General features: G+C 40.9%; 1 protein-coding gene across 1 annotated transcript in view; it reads right to left on the reverse strand.

Annotated features, from left to right (window-relative positions):
- LOC124594989 (serine/threonine-protein kinase ATR) overlaps positions 1 to 20693 on the reverse strand; it is a 353179-nt gene that overhangs the window by 185478 nt on the left and 147008 nt on the right. Inside the window, exon 16 of the mRNA XM_047133527.1 lies at positions 20277 to 20393. Within this exon, the coding sequence (XP_046989483.1) occupies positions 20277 to 20393 (117 nt within the window). The remainder of the gene's footprint in view (positions 1 to 20276; positions 20394 to 20693) is intronic.

Below are 20693 nucleotides of genomic sequence, written 5' to 3' on the forward strand. Positions count from 1 at the left end.
ATTAGTTATGTGATCTACCCATCTAATCTTCAGCATTCTTCTGTAACACCACATTTCGAATGCTTCTATTCTCTTCTTGTCCAAACTATTTATCGTCCATGTTTCACTTCCATACATGGCTAAACTCCATACAAATACTTTCAGAAATGATTTCCTGACACTTAAATCTATACTCGATGTTAACAAATTTCTCTTCTTCAGAAAAGCTTTCCTTGCCATTGCCAGCCTACATTTTATATCCTCTCTACTTTGAGCATCATCAGTTATTTTGCTCCCCAAATAGCAAAATTCCTTTACTACTTTAAGTGTCTCATTTCCTAATCTAATTCCCTCAGCATCACCCGACTTAATTCGACTACATTCCATTATCCTCGTTTTGCTTTTGTTGGTGTTCATCTTATATCCTCCTTTCAAAACACTGTCCATTCCATTCAACTGCTCTTCCAAGTCCTTTGCTGTTTCTGACAGAATTACAATGTCATCGGCGAACCTCAAAGTTTTTATTTCTTCTCCATGGATTTTAATACCCACTCCGAATTTTTCTTTTGTTTCCTTTACTGCTTGCTCAATATACAGATTGAACAACATCGAGGAGAGGCTACAACCCTGTCTTACTCCCTTCCCAACCACTGCTTCCCTTTCATGTCCCTCGACTCTTATAACTGCCATCTGGTTTCTGTACAAATTGTAAATAGCCTTTCGCTCCCTGTATTTTACCCCTGCCACCTTTAGAATTTGAAAGAGAGTATTCCAGTCAACATTGTCAAAAGCTTTCTCTAAGTCTACAAATGCTAGAAACGTAGGTTTGCCTTTCCTTAATCTTTCTTCTAAGATAAGTCGTAAGGTCAGTATTGCCTCAAGTGTTCCAGTGTTTCTACGGAATCCAAACTGATCTTCCCCGAGGTTGGCTTCTACTAGTTTTTCCATTCGTCTGTATAGAATTCGTGTTAGTATTTTGCAGCTGTGACTTATTAAACTGATAGTTCGGTAATTTTCACATCTGTCAACACCTGCTTTCTTTGGGATTGGAATTATTATATTCTTCTTGAAGTCTGAGGGTATTTCGCCTGTTTCATACATCTTGCTCACCAGATGGTAGAGTTTTGTCAGGACTGGCTCTCCCAAGGCCATCAGTAGTTCCAATGGAATGTTGTCTACTCCGGGGCCCTTGTTTCGACTCAGGTCTTTCAGTGCTCTGTCAAACTCTTCACGCAGTATCGTATCTCCCATTTCATCTTCATCTACATCCTCTTCCATTTCCATAATATTGTCCTCAAGCACATCGCCCTTGTATAGACCCTCTATATACTCCTTCCACCTTTCTGCTTTCCCTTCTTTGCTTAGAACTGGGTTTCCATCTGAGCTCTTGATATTCATACAAGTCGTTCTCTTATCTCCAAAGGTCTCTTTAATTTCCCTGTAGGCAGTATCTATCTTACCCCTAGTGAGATAAGCCTCTACATCCTTACGTTCGTCCTCTAGCCATCCCTGCTTAGCCATTTTGCACTTCCTGTCGAGCTCATTTTTGAGACGTTTGTATTCCTTTTTGCCTGCTTCATTTACTGCATTTTTATATTTTCTCCTTTCATCAATTAAATTCAATATTTCTTCTGTTACCCAAGGATTTCTACCAGCCCTTGTCTTTTTACCTACTTGATCCTCTGCTGCCTTCACTACTTCATCCCTCAAAGCTACCCATTCTTCTTCTACCGTATTTCTTTCCCCCATTCCTGTCAATTGCTCCCTTATGCTCTCCCTGGAACTCTGTACAACCTCTGGTTCTTTCAGTTTATCCAGGTCCCATCTCCTTAAATTCCCACCTTTTTGCAGTTTCTTCAGTTTTAATCTACAGGTCATAACCAATAGATTGTGGTCAGAGTCCACATCTGCCCCTGGAAATGTCTTACAATTTAAAACCCGGTTCCTAAATCTCTGTCTTACCATTATATAATCTATCTGATACCTTTTAGTATCTCCAGGGTTCTTCCATGTATACAACCTTCTTTCATGATTCTTAAACCAAGTGTTAGCTATGATTATGTTGTGCTCTGTGCAAAATTCTACCAGGCGGCTTCCTCTTTCATTTCTTAGCCCCAATCCATATTCACCGACTATGTTTCCTTCTCTCCCTTTTCCTACACTCGAATTCCAGTCACCCATGAGTATTAAATTTTCGTCTCCCTTCACTATCTGAATAATTTCTTTTATTTCATCATACATTTCTTCAATTTCTTCGTCATCTGCAGAGCTAGTTGGTATATAAACTTGTACTACTGTAGTAGGTGTGGGCTTCGTATCTATCTTGGCCACAATAATGCATTCACTATGCTGTTTGTAGTAGCTTACCCGCATTCCTATTTTCCTATTCATTATTAAACCTACTCCTGCATTACCCCTATTTGATTTTGTGTTTATAACCCTGTAGTCACCTGACCAGAAGTCTTGTTCCTCCTGCCACCGAACTTCACTAATTCCCACTATATCTAACTTCAACCTATCCATTTCCCTTTTTAAATTTTCTAACCTACCTACCCGATTAAGGGATCTGACATTCCATGCTCCGATCCGTAGAACGCCAGTTTTCTTTCTCCTGATAACGACATCCTCCTGAGTAGTCCCCGCCCGGAGATCCGAATGGGGGACTATTTTACCTCCGGAATATTTTACCCAAGAGGATGCCATCATCATTTAATCATACAGTAAAGCTGCATGCCCTCGGGAAAAATTACGGCTGTAGTTTCCCCTTGCTTTCAGCCGTTCGCAGTACCAGCACAGCAAGGCCGTTTTGGTTATTGTTACAAGGCCACATCAGTCAATCATCCAGACTGTTGCCCTTGCAACTACTGAAAAGGCTGCTGCCCCTCTTCAGGAACCACACGTTTGTCTGGCCTCTCAAAAGATACCCCTCCGTTGTGGTTGCACCTACGGTACGGCTATCTGTATCGCTGAGGCACGCAAGCCTCCCCACCAACGGCAAGGTCCATGGTTCATGGGGGGGATATATCAGTGATACATGCAAAAAACAACATAGCAGAGTTTGATAGCACGGAAACATACACTGTCATGACGACAGAAACAAGTAGAGCATTGACATTCTTAGGCACAGGCTGATAAAAACGGGCAGCTCTCACAAAGTGAACTGTTTGCAAGGTTTTAATAAACTGCCACATTCTGCAACCAACATACGTTTGAAAGTAAGTTGTATAAATGGTTAATAAAAAATCCATTCTACAGTTTAAGAGAATTCTTGGATACTAGCAGTGTACAAATTGAGTTTTAGGATTTTGATTACAATTGTGAACAACAGGATACTATATGATAAATTATTTGTACATGCAATGTGAACAGTAATTAATACAGTGATTGCTATTGTATGTCAATATAAAGGCCATTCCACTACATGATCTCAATACCTAATAAAGAACCTGAATACAGAATCTCACAGTACTAGACCATTTCAACAAAAACTTTTATTGAATGACACAATTATGCTTAAATGAGTAACTGAACCTGGCATGTTGGCAGACATTCTCAAGATTAACACAGAGAGACTGATCATCAGTGTTGTTGGAGACAACTGCTAACTACGATGATCAGAAAAAGAAAGCAGTGACTGCAGTACTGATGATCTACTCACTGAAGGGATTATAAGAACGATTGTGACAGTATAAGTTCATCTACTTCTACATCTATACTCTGGAAACTACTGTGAAGTGCATGGCAGAGGGTACTTCCTACTGTACCACTTATTATGGCTTCTTTCCATCCTATTCGTGTATTGAATGCAGGAAGAATAATGGTTTAAATGCCCCTATAAGGGCTATAATGACAATGTACTGAAAAGGATAGATCACTACTCACTATATAGCGAAGATGTTGAGTCACAGACAGGCACAACAAAACGACTACTAAACACATAAGAGCTCAGCTAGAAGACGTCCTTCCAATATTGGCAACACACACACATTCATGCAAATGCAGCTCACATACTCGGCCACTGTCTCTGGCTGCTGGGGCCAAACTGCAAGCGCCTATGCATAATGGGAGAAGCAGTCTGGGTGCAAGGAAGCTAGAGCAGGGAGCGGGAGGGAGAGCAAAATACAGATGGGGGACAGTAAAGTGCCATTTGTGGGAGCATACATGGACGAGGTGGAGAGAGGATAGGGCAGCTAGGTGAATAGGTGCAGTCAACAGGTTATGTCGTGGTGGTGGTGGTGGTGATGGTGGTGGTGGTGGTGAGCAGAAAAGGAGCAAAGTAAAAAGACTGTGGGTATACTTGTGGAATAGAAGGCTGTGGAGTGGGAACAGGGAAGGACAATGACTAACGGAGATTGAGGCCATGAAGGTTGCAGGAGAAAAGGATATATTGCAGGGAGAGTTCCCACCTGGACAGTTCAGAAGAGCTGGTGTTGGTAGAAATGATCCAGATGGTGCACGCTGTGAAGCAGTCATTAAAATGAAGGATGTTGTGTTGGGCAGTGTGCTCAGAAACTGGGTGGTCCAGCTGTTTCTTGGCCACAGTTTGTCAGAGGCCATTCATACGGACAGACAACTTATTGATTGCCATGCCCATGTTGAACAAAGCACAGTGTCACAGCTCAGTTTCTAGATCACATGACTTCTTTCACAGGTAGCCCTGCCTGGATGGAATAGGTGATGCTTGTGACTCAAATGGAGGAGGTAGTGATAGTGGTAGTGGTTGGGAGATTTACGCACAAATCTTGCATCTATACCTAGATCAGAATGACAAAGTGATTGACATCTAGCTGTTCACAGGGCCGCTACCAATCACAGAATGCGGTTAGCTGAGCCTCCTGTTGCGTTCACCATTGTCAAATCTCTCTGCTACTGCAAGCAGCAGCCTCTGCAGCCATTTGTACATAACACTTGCAGCCAGTAATGTAAACAGTTGCAGTCCGCTTCATTGTGTTGTTTCTCTGTGTGGCAAGTTTACTTTGTACCAAAGAATGTCTAAAGCTTGTAGTGGAAGCATGCAAAAAAGTGTGGCTGCTAAATGGAAAGTTCAGTGATCCACTCAAGTTTTGCACGGTCAGGCACGTCAGTTTGTGGGCTCAGTGTGGAAATTTTTTGATAAAGGGAGAGACAATGGTGCAACTCTATTTCCTCTAATGAAGGAATCTGAATGGACAGCAGAAGCTTTAAAGATATGCAAAAATACTGTCGTCAAAATTTGTAAGGAGAAATACTGTGCAGAAGGGGAAGAGCCTGGTTCACCCAAACTGCAGCCACCTGGAAAGGAGGACAGAACCATGTGTAACAAACCTGGACTCTTTTCCATAACATGCTGTTCATCGCCACATGCATGGATATTATGAGAGAAAAGAACATTCAACAGTTAAAAAACTGTCCGTTTCTCTTTGGGAGGCAGAGTTATTCAGTGGCAGAAAACAGTTGTTAGAGCCCTCAGTTTGGTTTAAAAAAATTAATGCACAGAAAATTATAATGAAAAGAGAAGATTCTTAGCATGGCGTTTTTGATTTTTAAGAACTATAGTTAAAGTGCCATTTGAAGACATTATGTGGCTCAATGAAACCTGGGTAACTGCTGGACAGTCTGTCAGAAGACACTGGGCAGATGACAGTATATGAAGAAGTTCTGCTGTTCCGGTGGGAAAGGACACAAGAATTATTGTCTTGCATGCTGGAACTGCATCTGGTTTTGTACCTAACAGTCTCCTCATTTACAAATTGAGGAAAAAAAACACGTACCATGAGGAGATGAGCCATGATAGTTTTTTTGAAGTGGTTCAAGATGCAACTACTGGAAAACTTAAATTGGGCATCCTTCATTTTAATGGATAATGCCCCATACCATTCTGTTATTAAAGATGAAGCTCCATCGATGTCAATGAAAAAAGCAAATGTTATTGAATGGTTGAAATGCCACAATGTGAAAATTTAGGATGATTTATGTAAGGCACTGCTCATGAAAATAGTAAACAAGACTAAGCCACAGTTTCAACAGTATGTGTGGACGAGGTAGATAAAGAATCTGGCCACAGGATTCTCAGGCTTCCGCCGTACCACAGCTACTTTGACGCCATCAAAATGATTAGGACACAAATTAAAAATTACGTGGCAACAATTTACAAGAGCTTCACTGCGGCAGAAATTCAAAGACTGTAAGAGGAAGCAGTGACACAAATAACACCAGAGAAATGGAGAAATGTTCTACACCACATAGAAACAGTTGTTAAAGAAGCATGGAAAAGCAAAGTGAGTGAGTGTCGTGAGTACTGTGGAAAATGACATTATATCTTTGGGCAAGTCCATTGACTCATCCACGGACCAGAGTTCAGATAACAACAGTGCCGAGGAAGAAAGTGATTCTGAACTATGTGGCATTTACCCTGTGCCTCAATTTGTCTTTATTTTTGTGTTTGGATTTCATATTTTTGCCTGAATGGTGTTTACTGCAGTTGCACAATAAATCCTATATCATTACTAAGATCTACCCCTCAGCACAAGTATGACACAATGCATGTACACTACAGCAGTTTATGTTATTTTAATGTTTTTAGTTTTTGTATTTACATGAACAATTCAGATTCATTTTAACACCCTTTATGTATCGAATATGATAACTGAATGTGATTCATTCTGATTGCTGTAAAAACATTGCTCTTGCTTTCACTGAGATAGACAATTAATATGAAGATGTTACCATTTTATACTTGGGTGTGCATTTGTTAAGCCACAAGGATATAACGATCCTGTAAAGTGAACTCAAAAGCGCACATTAAAAGGTGGTGTGAGAAGGTAGTCCAATAAGGAACCGCACAGCTGTTGCTATTAGACATAATGTGCACGCACGCACGCACACACACACACACACACACACACACACACACACACACACACACACACACTAATCACGAACCGAAAACATCGCCCCCTTCCATGTTCAACTATGCTTTGCTGTCAATTACTTTGTTATTCTGATCTGGGTGTGGGTCTATTACAAGGATATGAGCAACGAGGCAAGAGGTTGGTAGCAGGGGTTGTGTAGGGAAGAACAAGGTTATTATTTACACCCTTCGTGCAGCGGAATACCACTGTGGGAGGGGCGGGAAGGATAGTGGATTGGACATTTCTTATTTCAGGGCACAACGAGAGGTAGACAAAACCTTGGCGGAGAATGTAACTCAGTTACTCCAGTCTTGGGTGGTACTATGTCACAACTGGAATGCTCCTCTGTGGCCACACAGTGGGACTTTGGTAGCTGAGGGGTTATTGGAGACATAACGCATGCGAGATCTGTTTCTGTACAAGCTAAGAAGGGTAATTACGGCCTGTGAAGGCCTCAGTGAGATCCTTGATATATTTTGAGACGGACTTCTCGTCATTACAGATGCAACAGCCAAGGGTGGCTAGGCTGTACGCAAAGGACTTCTTAGAATGGAATGGGTGGCAACTGTTGAAGCGGAGGTATTGCTGGTGGTTGATTGGTTTGACATGGACATAGGTACTGATGTAGCCATCTTTGAGGTGAAGGTCAAGTGAGGAAGATGGCTTGTTGGGTTGAGAAGGACAAGGTGAAGCAAATGGGGGGAGAAGCTGTTGAGGTTTTGGAGGACTGTGGATAGGGTGTCCTCAGCCTCAGTCCAGATCACGAATATGTCGACAATGAATCTGAACCAGGTGAGGGGTTTGGGTGGTTAGGAAAGATTCCTCTATATGGCGTATTAATAGGTTGGCATAGGTTGGTGCAATTTGGGTGCCATTGGCATACCACAGATTTGTTTGTAGGTGATGTCATCAAAGGAGAAGTAATTGTGGTTGAGGATGCAGTTGTTCATGATGACCAGGAAAGATGTTGTAGGTTTGGAATCCTTTGGGTGTTGGTAAAGGTAGTGTGAAAGGAGTTGGCATCAATAGTGACAAGCAGGGCACAGTATACTAAAGGAACACAAACTATGGTGAGTCCATGGTGGAACTGGTTGGTACGTTTTATACAGGAGGGTAGGTTGCAGGTGATAGGTTGAAGGTGTTGGTTGATGAGAGCAGAGGTTCTCTTAGTGAGATGTCCTGGGTGGTTAAGTTTATCTACTAAGGAAGAATGTAGATGTTTGCAGTGTGGGGAATGACAGGGGTAAGGAGACAGACTCTGGGAAGAGGCTCTGGGTTGGGCATAAGGATTTGAGAAAAGACTGGAGATCATGCTGGATTTCCTAAATGGGGTCACTGTGGTAGGGTTTGTAGCTGATGAATCCAACAGTTGGTAGAGTCCTTCTGCCAAGTAATCCTTGTGGTTCAAAACAACAGTGGTGGAAGCTTAGTCAGCAGGTAGGATAATAAGGACAGGATCAGATTTTAGATGATGTATTGTTGTTCTTTGTGCAGATATAAGGTAAGCTTGCATGTTGAGGGATTTGAGGAATGATAGTGAGGCAAGCTTCAAGGTTAAGAAATTTTGGAAAGTTAGCAGAGGGTGATTTGGGGGCAGTGGGGGTGCATCACAGTTGGAAGAAGAATGTACCGAGTCAGGCAGGGTTCAATATTGGTCTTAGATTGAGTTTAATTGGTAAGGTTGGTGGCAAAAAAGTGTTTCCACTGTGGGGACTGGGACAAGGAGACAAGGTTTTTAAGTCCAGTAAGATTGAATTTGGGAATGGGGCAAAAGGTAAGGTATCCCATGTCAGTCGCCCATCACCTCCCAAAGTCTCACTGTCCAGCCACAGAAGTGGTCTCCTCGTGACTCAGCACCACCCAGAAGTGGAGCAACTGAACTACATTCTCTGCCAGGGTTTCAATTACCTCTCGTCATGTCCTGAAATGAGGAATGTCCTATCCACTATCCTCCCCTCCCACAGTGATATTCCACTACCCACCAAACCTCCACAATATCCTCATCCATACCTTCACAATCCCTGCTCCCAACCCCTTTCCTCAAGGCTAACATCCCTGTAATTGACTTGTCCCATGCATCCTCCCAACAACACCTACTCCAGTCGAGTCACAAGCATTAGCTATCTCATTAAAGGTGGGGCTACCTATGAAACAAGTCATGTGATCTAACAGCTAAGCTGCTACCACCGTGCTTCATTCTACATGGGCATGACAACCAACACCTATCTGTCTGAATTAATAGCCACCAACACATTTTAATGACTGCTTCATAGCCTAAGCCATCTGGATCATTCCTATCAACACCAGCTTTTCTGAATTGTGCTGGTGGGACCTCTCCCTGCAATAAATCTGACATTTCCAAAACCCTCCTGGCCTCAGCCTTTGTTGGTCATTGTCCTTCATCCACCTATTCCCTTTCCTGTTTCCACACCACAGCCTTCTATTCCACAAGTGCACCAACAGTCTTTTTGCTTCTCTCTGCTATATGGTGAATAGCAATCTATCTGTTTCATAATATTGACATTATTCCACCCTGAATTTTTAATAAGGGCTATAACTGATCTTTAATTTCATCTTTGTGTCCCTACAGAAGAACTGCAGCATATTTCTACATTTATCACTTCTTGCAACTTTGAAAGTACATTTTCACGGGATAATTTATGTCTGTTCAGGCATCGGCCAGTTAAGGTTTCCAGCATCTCAATTATGCTCTCCCACAGGTTGAACAAACCTGTGACTACTTGTGCTGCCTTTCTTTGCATACATTCAATACCCCTTGTACTTCTTAGAACAGGCCCCACATACCTGATTAATATTCTAGTATGAGTCTGTACTACAGCACAGTGGGAGTAGCCTATTTGTTCTCATACCAGTCCTAGTGCCAATATTACTTTTTTTTTTCTTTTCTGGCCTCTTTTCATTACCAGTACATGTACAATAATCATGTTAAATAACTAATTCCATATTCAAACAGTATTTCATTAAAATTCATTATTCCATTGTAATTTCTCAGTTGCTGACAGTATATTTAGCTCTTATGAAAACATTTTATGTAAAGAAATACTCATGGTTTATAATACCTGTAGCACATATGCACTTCAAAATTCAATGTTGCTAAAAAGTGTCCGTTTCAAGATTGGTATTGTTCGGTAGTTACACCGTAAAGTTGCTATGTCCATCATACTTGAAAAAACTCTGTTAAGCCACTCACAGATTTTATGAAGTGTTTAATGTGATACACTCACTATCAGACTTACCAACTATAAGGTGCAAGTGAACAAAATGTGAATTTGACCATGTTGTGGTATAAGGTCTACTTATTTACATTAAACAAACATATTACTTAGCTAAAGATTTGTGATGATGGACATCCACAAGGCTTATGACACAAAGTAAAAGGTCAGTAACTTTACAGGTCACGCAAGCATTTTGTAGATTGACCGCATTTTCAAAGTATCCTACCAATGAAGCAAAGGCTGCCACCTGCTTTACCTGCTACTGAGCCTAAATGATTGTTCCATTTCATATCCCCACAAATTTTCACAGCCAAGTGTTTGCATGAGTTGACTGATTCCAGTTATCACTCACTGTTATTCACAGGATGCTACATATTTTCTTTTTATGAATTGCACAAATTTACCTTTCTGAACATTTAAGGCAAGTTGCCAAGCTTTTCAGCAGCTTGAAACCTTATCAAGATCTGAATGAACATTTATACTGCTTTTTCCAGATGGTTCTTTATTATATAGAACTGCACTATAGGCAAGAAGTCTCCTGAGTCATTAACATTTAACATGAACAGCAAGGGTCCCATCACATTTCTCTAGGGCATGCATTATATTATTTTTACACCTGTTGGTGACTCTCCATCAAAAACAGGATGCTACATCCTCCCTGCCACGAATTCCTCAAACCAGTTGCAAATTTTGCTTGAGATCTAATACAATGGTGGTTTTGTAATAAGCATAGATTCAGTACTGAGTCAGATTCTTTTGGGAAGTCACTAATGCTGCATCATCCTGACATACTTGATCCGTGACTTTCAGGATGTCATGTGAGAAACGTGCCTTGGGTACGGTGTCACCAATGTTTTTGGAATCTATGCTGGTGGTGTGAACGGGGTTACTCTGTTCAAGATACCTCATTACCTTTAAATCAGACAAGTTTTAAGATTCAGCATCAGATGGAAGTCAAGGATATTGAAGTGCAGTTTTGTCAATCACCTGTGCTACCCTTCTCATAGACCAGTGTGACTTGTGCTTTCTTTCATCTATTGGGCACAGTTTTTGTTCGCTGGCTCTACAATGTACACACCTCAATAAAAGTTTGGAATATCACTGAGTTTACTACAATGATTTCGTACAGAACATCAACTGTGGTACGTACAATACATTATTAACAAAATAAACATAGTTTCTTCTGAAAACAAGAACAATTTTCGTTAGTTAAGAAAGATCCTTACAAAACAAAGCAGGCTCTCTCCCCAGTGTACATCTTGGAAACAACAGTGAAAAATCTTTATCTTAAGATGATGTGATTATCAGTCTTTAGCAGTGAGTATGTCCTTCCCACACACAGATGAGTTCTTCCACTCTGGATGAGACCATCAAATTTATCTTGGGGTATGAGGGTCCACTCCTCAATGGCAGCTTCAGTGAAGTCCTGAAGATTGCCAGGTGGACTTGGACACTGTGCAATGACCACCTTCAACAAGTCTCATGCATGCTCAATTGCATTCATGTCTGGGGACTGTGCTGGCCAATGCATTTGGTTGATACTGCATCTCTGAAGATACTAAGACACTGCTGGAGAATGGTGTGGTCTTGCATTGTCATGGACCAGGATGAAGTTGTCACTGACTTCACATCTGTAAGGCCTTATAATCGTTTGTAGGACCCTTTGAAGGTATCGGGGACCAGTCAAATTGCCATAGATGGGAATTACAGGAGTCCGCCGTCCCATCATTATTGCCGTTCAGAATATTACGCTTGCAAATGGATGGACTTCCTGAACGTATCAGAATTCCTAGTGTCATAATAGTGCTTCTCCAAACTATAACACATCTAGTGTTTGGTTGCAAACCGATCCTGGTCTCATCAGCAAACATGACAGTACTCCATTCTGCAACGGTCCAATAATGATGAGCAAAAGCCAGGTCCTTCAATTGCGTCAGTTCCGTTGATTCAGAGCAAAACTCCCATTGGTCTTCAGTAATGAAGATCAAGCCAATGCAATCTTCTACACACTGTTTGGTTTAAGATCAAATCCCTGTTGCCCGGGAGGAGTCATTTCCAATATTTCTGGCAGTTGATGTTGGGCACATGGGAGCCAACAGTTGGAGAAAATGATCCTGCATTGGTGATGTCATACGAGGATGACCACTGTAAAGTCTATCATTCTCAGACCACTGTAAAGTCTATCATTCTCATTTCCCATCTCTCTGTACTTTCTCCACACCTTAGACACACCACTTTGAATGACACATAACCGATCAGCAACATCTTGTTGTGTATGATCTGCTGAAAGTAAAGCCACTACCATGACTCTATCAAAGTGTTCTATGCCTCTTTGTGACATGTTACTGCAGTGATAAACACAAACTGAATGAAGCTATTGTTGATACTGGACTGCTCGCAGTGTGCTGCTTTGGCAGCAGTATGTTTACACAGCTGCGAAATAGCCACAAATAGTGCCAGTAGTCAACACTATCCAGTGTATGGGATGTAACTGGAAAACACATGAAGTGCCTAGGTCAATGAGACCTCTAGCACTGTAGACTACATTTTACGATAATATTGCAAACTTTTGTTGAGCTGTGTATTATTGTTGATTAATACGGAAACTCTGTATAGAACGTTTTAGGATAGCTGCCGATACTTAGAGGTTTGTTCAGTTTTTACAATTTCCATCCGCTTCCCATGCAACTAACACTAATATCTATATCAGTCATCTTTGCAATAGTACATTAATTAAACTGGTGTAGATATTCCTTTGTAAAAGAAAATGTGAAAATATGGTTACGGCTTTGCTTTGGTGTCCTCAATTTCAGTTCCTGTCTCATAGTTTAGTGTCTGAACACTGAGATTCTGCTATGGTAGTCACTGAAGGCTTCACAAATAGTCCTTCTGGCAAACAAACATGTTTCATTTAGCATTCCTCTATCTATAACCCTATGCTGTATCTTACTTCTAGTGTGCAGGAATAACAGCAGCAGCATACCGCAGGACTGCGATTCAAGAAACAAGCATATTAAGTCATGGCATTTCTTATAAAGCAAATGTACTAATGAACAGATGGATTGTGGGGTCTTAAGGGATCAAACTACTGTGGCCCAGAAACATGGACAAACGCTCAATTTTAAACCACCTGCAAAGGGAGTGGGGATGGGAAAGGGGGGGAGAGGGGCTAAAAGAAAACTGGCATAAGGCAGCCATAAGGGGTGTTAAGAATGAATCAATAAAGGGGTCAGGGGGTAAAAGATAATAGTGTGGGATTGATGTCAGCTGGGAGCAATCTAAAACCCAACGCAACTTGTCATGCGGCAGAAGGTGCACCCCCACCTGACCAGTCTCCCTTGGCCACTGTACCGTGTAAATACAGTTGAGGATTCGGCTACCTAATAGGAAGAGCGTAAAACATTTTCAAAAATAAATATAAAGACTCACTGTATTATTAAAACTGATTTGGGATGTTCCTCTTTTGGGGCAGCCGAAGGTCCTCTGGGCTACAAATTTTGCAGTATGCCAAACTCCTTTCCCCCTAGCAGCCAGCAGGAATGTTTCAGTTGAAGTATACAATCCACTCTGTAAGATATTACGCAGGAGTGACTGCTGTGACGAAAACAGTGGTGACAAAAGATTCAGAATTCCCAGTGAGATGGCCGAAAGGAAGACTGCCAAACAACTGTACTCATGTACAATGTTAGAGCTTGGTACCTTCATTTCCAGAGCATCCTTCTCATTAGGTTTCTTGGCAAGCAGACTGATAAATTCATTCCCTGGGACCCCAAAATGACTGGGTGAGCAGAGGAATACTACTGTCTTCCAGTTGTCGTGGAAGTTTAAGAGGAAATCTTACATTTGGGTTACTAAAGGATGCCAGGAATAACAGTGGGCTACAGCCTGTGTGGCTGTCCATACAGTCACTGTAGATTAAGAAAAACTCATGTGACGGGGTGTGGATGTAGTGAACGGCATACATAATTATGGCCACCAATACTCTGTTAAGACACTGCAACATAGGCAGGCAGTGTTGCTCATTGACACTGGTGGATGTAGAGGTGCAGCTCTTCTGATCTTCAACTCATGAGCTACCTATATAAATGAGATCTGAATTGGGGAACTAACACAATACCGTGAGGAATAACTTATGGAAATCCAAGCAGTCTATCACATCCCTTGGGACAAGATACACACCAAGGTGAAATCTGGGGTACATCGTGCTCCATCAGGGTGTTCCCACATGTGACGTACTGACAGGAAATAAGTAGAAGTCAGAAATGATAAGATTGTACCCAAGCTCATATTCCCACCCAAGGCCACTTTTTTGGAAGTCTCACTTCTGCATCAGAAACTGGAGCTACTGATCTGGGTGTTCTGGACAGCTACGGACATATATGGCGTAGATGAGTAATTGATGGTACTTGATATGTAAAGGGAGGAACCCTACCTCTACACCTCTATCATGAGGTCGTCCACAGAGCTAATCCAGAAGGGCCCAGTCGTAAGTCTGGTTCTACAATGGTTAATAGCATCTAGGAACCATAGTGCTGATGGTTCTCCTGATACATAAGCCAAGCTGCCATAATCTAAACATGATAAAACGAGAGCTTTGTAGCGCTATAAAATGCTAGATTGGTCAAAACCCCAGGACGTGTTATCAAGACAGTGCGGGACACAAAAGTTTAAACTGGCCTGTCTGCTTAGGCTGTCGCATATACTGATGGAAAGTACACTGTAATTTGGACCCATATCTGTGAGAGTGAGGTACTAGTTCTGATGGTAGATACTATAAGTCAACTGTTCTCACAGTTCATCTGAATACTGATATGCATATACGAGCCTAGCAAGCAATAGTATCAGCAGGTTGTGAGAATAAATGAAACTGCGCCTCTGGCCACAACAATGGGTGGGTTTTGCTCTGTGCTTAGCACCATGGACAGTGGGGGTATATCAACAGAGTCATTGGAGAGTAGTCATGGTGAATGACTGTATGGATCAAAAGCAAAAATTTCACTTTTGGCACAATCTGTCTGTTGATGATAAAACAGCTAGCCATATGAAATGTATCAAGGTATTAGTAACTTGCTGATCAGATAGCTCAGTTGAGAACAGTAAAGTCTGATTCTAGTGCAGAAAACCAACAGTAACAGGAAATAGTTATTATCAATAAGAGACCTCTTGTTAGCAATTAAATCAATTTACCAACTCAAACTGCAGCCCACTTTAGGACAGGAAAGGAGGAAGAGATTTACAAGATGGGAAGCAATGAGAGTGTAACAGGAGGAACATTGTAACTGAAACTTACCCAGCATTCCTTCTTTTGCCATTTTAAAAGGCAGCGGGCTCTGGCTTGGAGATATTTAGAGATCATAATTGTTGTTCAGCGGATGGTGCTTATAAAATCAAAGTGTCCTTCTCCGACATTTAATGGCTGTGACGATCTCCTGTATTCGCCAAGGGACTGGCCTCCGATGGAGGATTTTCAGGAAATTGGCAGTTCTGCTGAGTGTAGGATCTTGTTTGAGGGTCTCTTCAACAGTATCATGGGAGGTGTAACAGGTGTTATGGAAGTGCTGAATATGTGCCAGTCAAAGTTCCTAAGAATCCATTGCAAGGGCTATCCAGTTGAGTTTTGGTGTAACAGAAAAAAAAACAGCCTGTCAAGGAGAGCTTTGTGAGCTTTCCATTGAAAAAAATTGTGTGTTCAACAAAAATGAGCAGAGGAGCCATTGTTCAGTACGCAAAGTTCAATATTTAAAAACGTATGCTCTAATAAATATCACATTCAGTGGTTTTAGAGCTGCCCCATAAATGCTTCTGAGCATTAAAATCAATCAGTAAAAGGAAGAGTGTGGGGTAGCTGGAAGATCAAATTGATCTCATGGTCTGTCATCTCTTCCTTGGGTATGGGGCAAGGAACGTTGCAAAGGGAGAATTCTATATTTGTTCATATTCATACCATATTTGTTCCATCATGGTATTAAGTGCATTTGGTCACTGGAGGTTGTCTCCAGGACTATCATACATACTTCACTAGACGTTCTTTCAGGGTCAATTCTGTTCTTATAACAGACTCAATAATTATGTAAAATAAGTGACTATGCTGTACAGAATCAGGTTTTCTGAAGATAATATGTAGATCACTGAGTACAGTAAAAGCAAGTGCTTCATTCCAGCAAGGTGGCGATAATGGGCATTACAATTCCACTGGATTATGTTTGCATGTGTGTTCAATGGCAGTGCAAAAAGGATGCAATTTTTAATCAAAATCACTACCACATGCTGGTTGTCAGCTATGTGCATGATCTGAATAGTCGTGGAGGCGAAATCAAGCTTAAATGAGTGCTGTTGGGTCTGCCTGCAATGTAGTAACTTCTTCTCCTCAATGGCCTCCTCCGCCATACAAAATATGGATTCAGTACGAAAGAGTATCCAGATACGAGCCTAGTAAAGATGAGGAGTGGGCTATTCTGTAGCCAAATTTTCACATTTCTTGCAGCTGCTGGCTGTCATTATGGAGCAGGGATGCGATGGTTTGGGTAGTATGGCCAGGAGGGAAATACCCGAGGTGTCAGTCAACTATACAGCTTTAATATGATAACAGAGGGGACCATGATACACTGTGCAGATGTACTGGTAAGGGGAGGTGGGGAGGGAGGGAGGGAGGAGTACCTTCCCTCATACAAATGGATGACTTAAGATTGCCACTACAGCCCACTGACATGGTCCTCGTGGTATATGATGGAAGGCTTACATTTTGTGAGTAGCTTGCTCTCATCTGGAAAGTTGTTCCTGCCTTCTTGATATGTTAGATGATAAAAAGTCTTGAACATGCATATTTTGTTCAACCTCTTGTGACACAGCAGGTTGTGATCAGGGGGGTGATTCTCAACATATTTGGTGCACTATGGTGGTTATACACAGGAGGTATACCTGTGCAGTGTTCATCTGCAATATCTACAGACAGATTTATTCATAAAACTAAATATTATGTGGTTAAATTTCATATTCTTAAACACCTCATAAGGATTTACATCGCATTGGTAAACCACAATCTTAACTTTATCTGGAAGTCACCTTCAAAACCTAAGATGAATGCTCTGCTGTCTACATTGTTAATTTTAGGCCCTCACTGGACCCACTTGATAAAATGGATGCCATAATGTTCCAAATTGGCATCTCATTACTGATCCATTTGAAGTATGAGGTCCCTGTGGAACATCATTTCCTTGACTATATTAAGATCCCGTGATGGGTACTTGTGACAAAAATGTCACCAAATTTATCAAGCTTAATGGTATGTGACTGAGTGAAGAAAGCTGTGAGGCTGTTTTAATCAGTATAGATCCACTCCGCATTTTGTTTGTTGAGGTGACTTCACAAAACTTGTCTTCAATTTCCTCCACAATAATTATGGCTGTCATTTGAGAAGGATTCACTACCAGTGGTACAGACCAGGAATTGAGCCATATATCTCCCTCTTTGTTTCACAGGTCGGTTTTCATCTCAATTTATACTTACTGAGGGAACAGTATTGGGGTTATACTGAAATGAGTCGATCACTCTGACGAGTCCACCGAAACCATATGGCCATCAGCATGGTTCAATTTAATTCTTTTTTATGTGACTGGTTCGCCTGAATGCCACCAAGCCCCACCAGGACCTCTCCCGCAACTGCCCTCTGGCATGGAGGTCATCATTCAGAGTCCTGTGTCCCAAATAAGGTACACACACACTACAGGGAATTCATGGAAGGAACAGCACTGGCAGCATTCCCTGCATAGTCAGCACCTACCAACATACACATACCTCACAATCCCTCAGATAGACTGGCTATCCTGCTGTGTACCAGAAGGCCTTTAACTGTGGTTTGCACTACTGAAAATGTTTTTGAAGTGGAAAGTCAAACCCAGTGATAGGGGCAATTTTTTGGACAAACTGAAAGGTGTGTAGGATTTAACAAGAAAAGTAAAATTGAATAACAGAAAGCAGAGACCACACATTTCACTGATCATCCACCTTGCTGGAATGAAGCACCTGCTTGTACTTTACTCAGTGATTTTCATATTATCTTCAGAAAACCCGATTCTCTACAGCTTATTCACTTATTTTACATAATTATTGAGTCTATTATAAGAGCAGAATTGACTCTGAAAGAACATCTAGTGAAGTACGTATGATAGTCCTCGAGACAACCTCTAGTGGCCAAATGCACTTAATACCATGATGGAACAAATATGGTACGAATATGAACAAATATAGAATTTCCTTTGCAATATCAAAGATGGTATCTGTTGAAGGTTAAGTCAAAGGGATAAACAGTCAGGGAACTGAATTGTGAGACAGGAAGGGAATAAATGTTACAATGGCTGAGAGTCATGCTCACCAAACACATTCCCCTGGCAGGAGATCGGGGACGGAAGCAAGGATCATTTCCATAATATCCATAATATCCATATCCATGCTCACATTATTGTTAAAGTAATTTTAATGTTTTTGTTGGTACTTGTCTTCCCTGAATATCTGAAGTCATGTTTTGTAACACAGATCACTGATCGTTTCACATGTGGCTACGAGGTGTGGCTAGAAAAAAACCGGACTAGTACTGGTGAAACAATAAAACGAATGCAATAAGGCTGAAAGTCGCGTGGCCTGTCACGTGACTCTCGCTCCACCTACTGCTCGAGTTTCATCTGCCTCCTGCACTCAGTCTGCCCGTGGCGTCTGTTTTAAGTAGTTGACGTTTTGTCTGTGTGTCGGAAAATGTTGAGTGTACAGAAAGAACAGCGTGTTAACATCAAATTTTGTTTCAAACTAGGAAAATCTGCAAGTGAAACGTTTGTAATGTTACAACAAGTGTACGGCGATGATTGTTTATTGCGAACACAAGTGTTTGAGTGGTTTAAACGATTTAAAGATGGCCGCGAAGACACCAGTGATGACACTCGCACTGGCAGACCATTGTCAGCAAAAACTGATGCAAACATTGAAAAAATCGGTAAACTGCCAAACACTTTCCTTGTCAACTCCTGTTAACTCAGACACTGCTCTGATTGTTAAACGGCGATCTTGTCGAACAAGTTTACCGATTTTTTCAATGTTTGCATCAGTTTTTGCTGACAATGGTCTGCCAGTGCGAGTGTCATCACTGGTGTCTTCGCGGCCATCTTTAAATCATTTAAACCACTCAAACACTTGTGTTCGGGATAAACAATCATCGCCGTACACTTGTTGTAACATTACAAACGTTTCACTTGCAGATTTTCCTAGTTTGAAACAAAATTTGATGTTAACACGCTGTTCTTTCTGTACACTCAACATTTTCCGACGCACAGACAAAACATCAACTACTTAAAACAGACGCCACGGGCAGACTGAGTGCAGGAGGCAGATGAAACTCGAGCAGTAGGCGGAGCGAGAGTCACGTGACAGGCCACGCGACTTTCAGCCTTATTGCATTCGTTTTATTGTTTCACCAGTACTAGTCCGGTTTTTTTCTAGCCACACCTCGTATAAGTTTGAGACACTCTAGAAGATTTATATCATCAAAATAGTGATGTAACAAGCTCACAACCGAACTCAAATTCCATTCCCCATTTTAATGAGTATTCAGAACAAATATTTTGAGACTGAAAAGATAACACAATTTAAAATATCACTATTTATTTGTGCAAGAAATGTCATCAACTTATGTCTTTCTTCTCCAATAGATTTTTAAAAACTTGTAATTAACAATTTCACTGTCACGCTCTGAGTTTGTTTTTGTCACACTGAATTTCACATTTTGCTGTTATGTATTATTGACCACTAGTCATATCAATACAAAAAAAGATGAACCTGTCATCAAATCAAAGATCGGTTAAGATGCTACAATGCTTTTCTATTCATTTAGGTTGTTACTGCTGGAAGCAATATGCTGTTGCCTTCCTCTAACCTTTGAAATGTCTTATCCAGGCTATCATAAAGGAACCTACACTTAACAGGACTCAGAACCATGATGCAACTTGTCATTTTTCACATTAAAAACCACTGCCAGAGGTGAAAAGTCATACATGATGGAGAAAGTTCCATTAATATGGTTATGTATTAATAGTAACAGCTACCAAAACAAAGACATTATTTAACAAATATAGATTGGTGATCAATAAAAACATTAAACATAATTAATAGAATAATAATTGCATACCTTGAAGGAACTGAAAACCAAATTGCGTACTGGCTGCCCAGTTATCTTCTCAATTACTGCCAGAGAGGAGCTAATGACTTCCTCACTCTCATTCACAATGATGTATGGGTATATGTACTAAACACAAAAATACATACTGCTGTGATAATAATTTCATCAGATTGCAGCAAGCTGCTTCAAATATAATGTTATAAATTTCATCTATCAATAACAATCAAGTTACAATATACAAAAATAGTCACAAATTAACACAGTTACTATGATCCTGTACATTCACATCTGCAAAATTTCTTTCAGTCTGAACATTTAAATCCGCTAACTCAAGAAATATGAAGCATGATTGTAAATTAGGATCATAAAATAATAACTATAAAGACAGTCATATTATAATATTTAATTAATGGAAGCTATTGTGTA

The sequence above is a fragment of the Schistocerca americana genome, chromosome 2 (assembly GCF_021461395.2).
Source record: "Schistocerca americana isolate TAMUIC-IGC-003095 chromosome 2, iqSchAmer2.1, whole genome shotgun sequence".
Classification (NCBI taxonomy): Eukaryota; Metazoa; Arthropoda; class Insecta; order Orthoptera; family Acrididae; genus Schistocerca; species Schistocerca americana.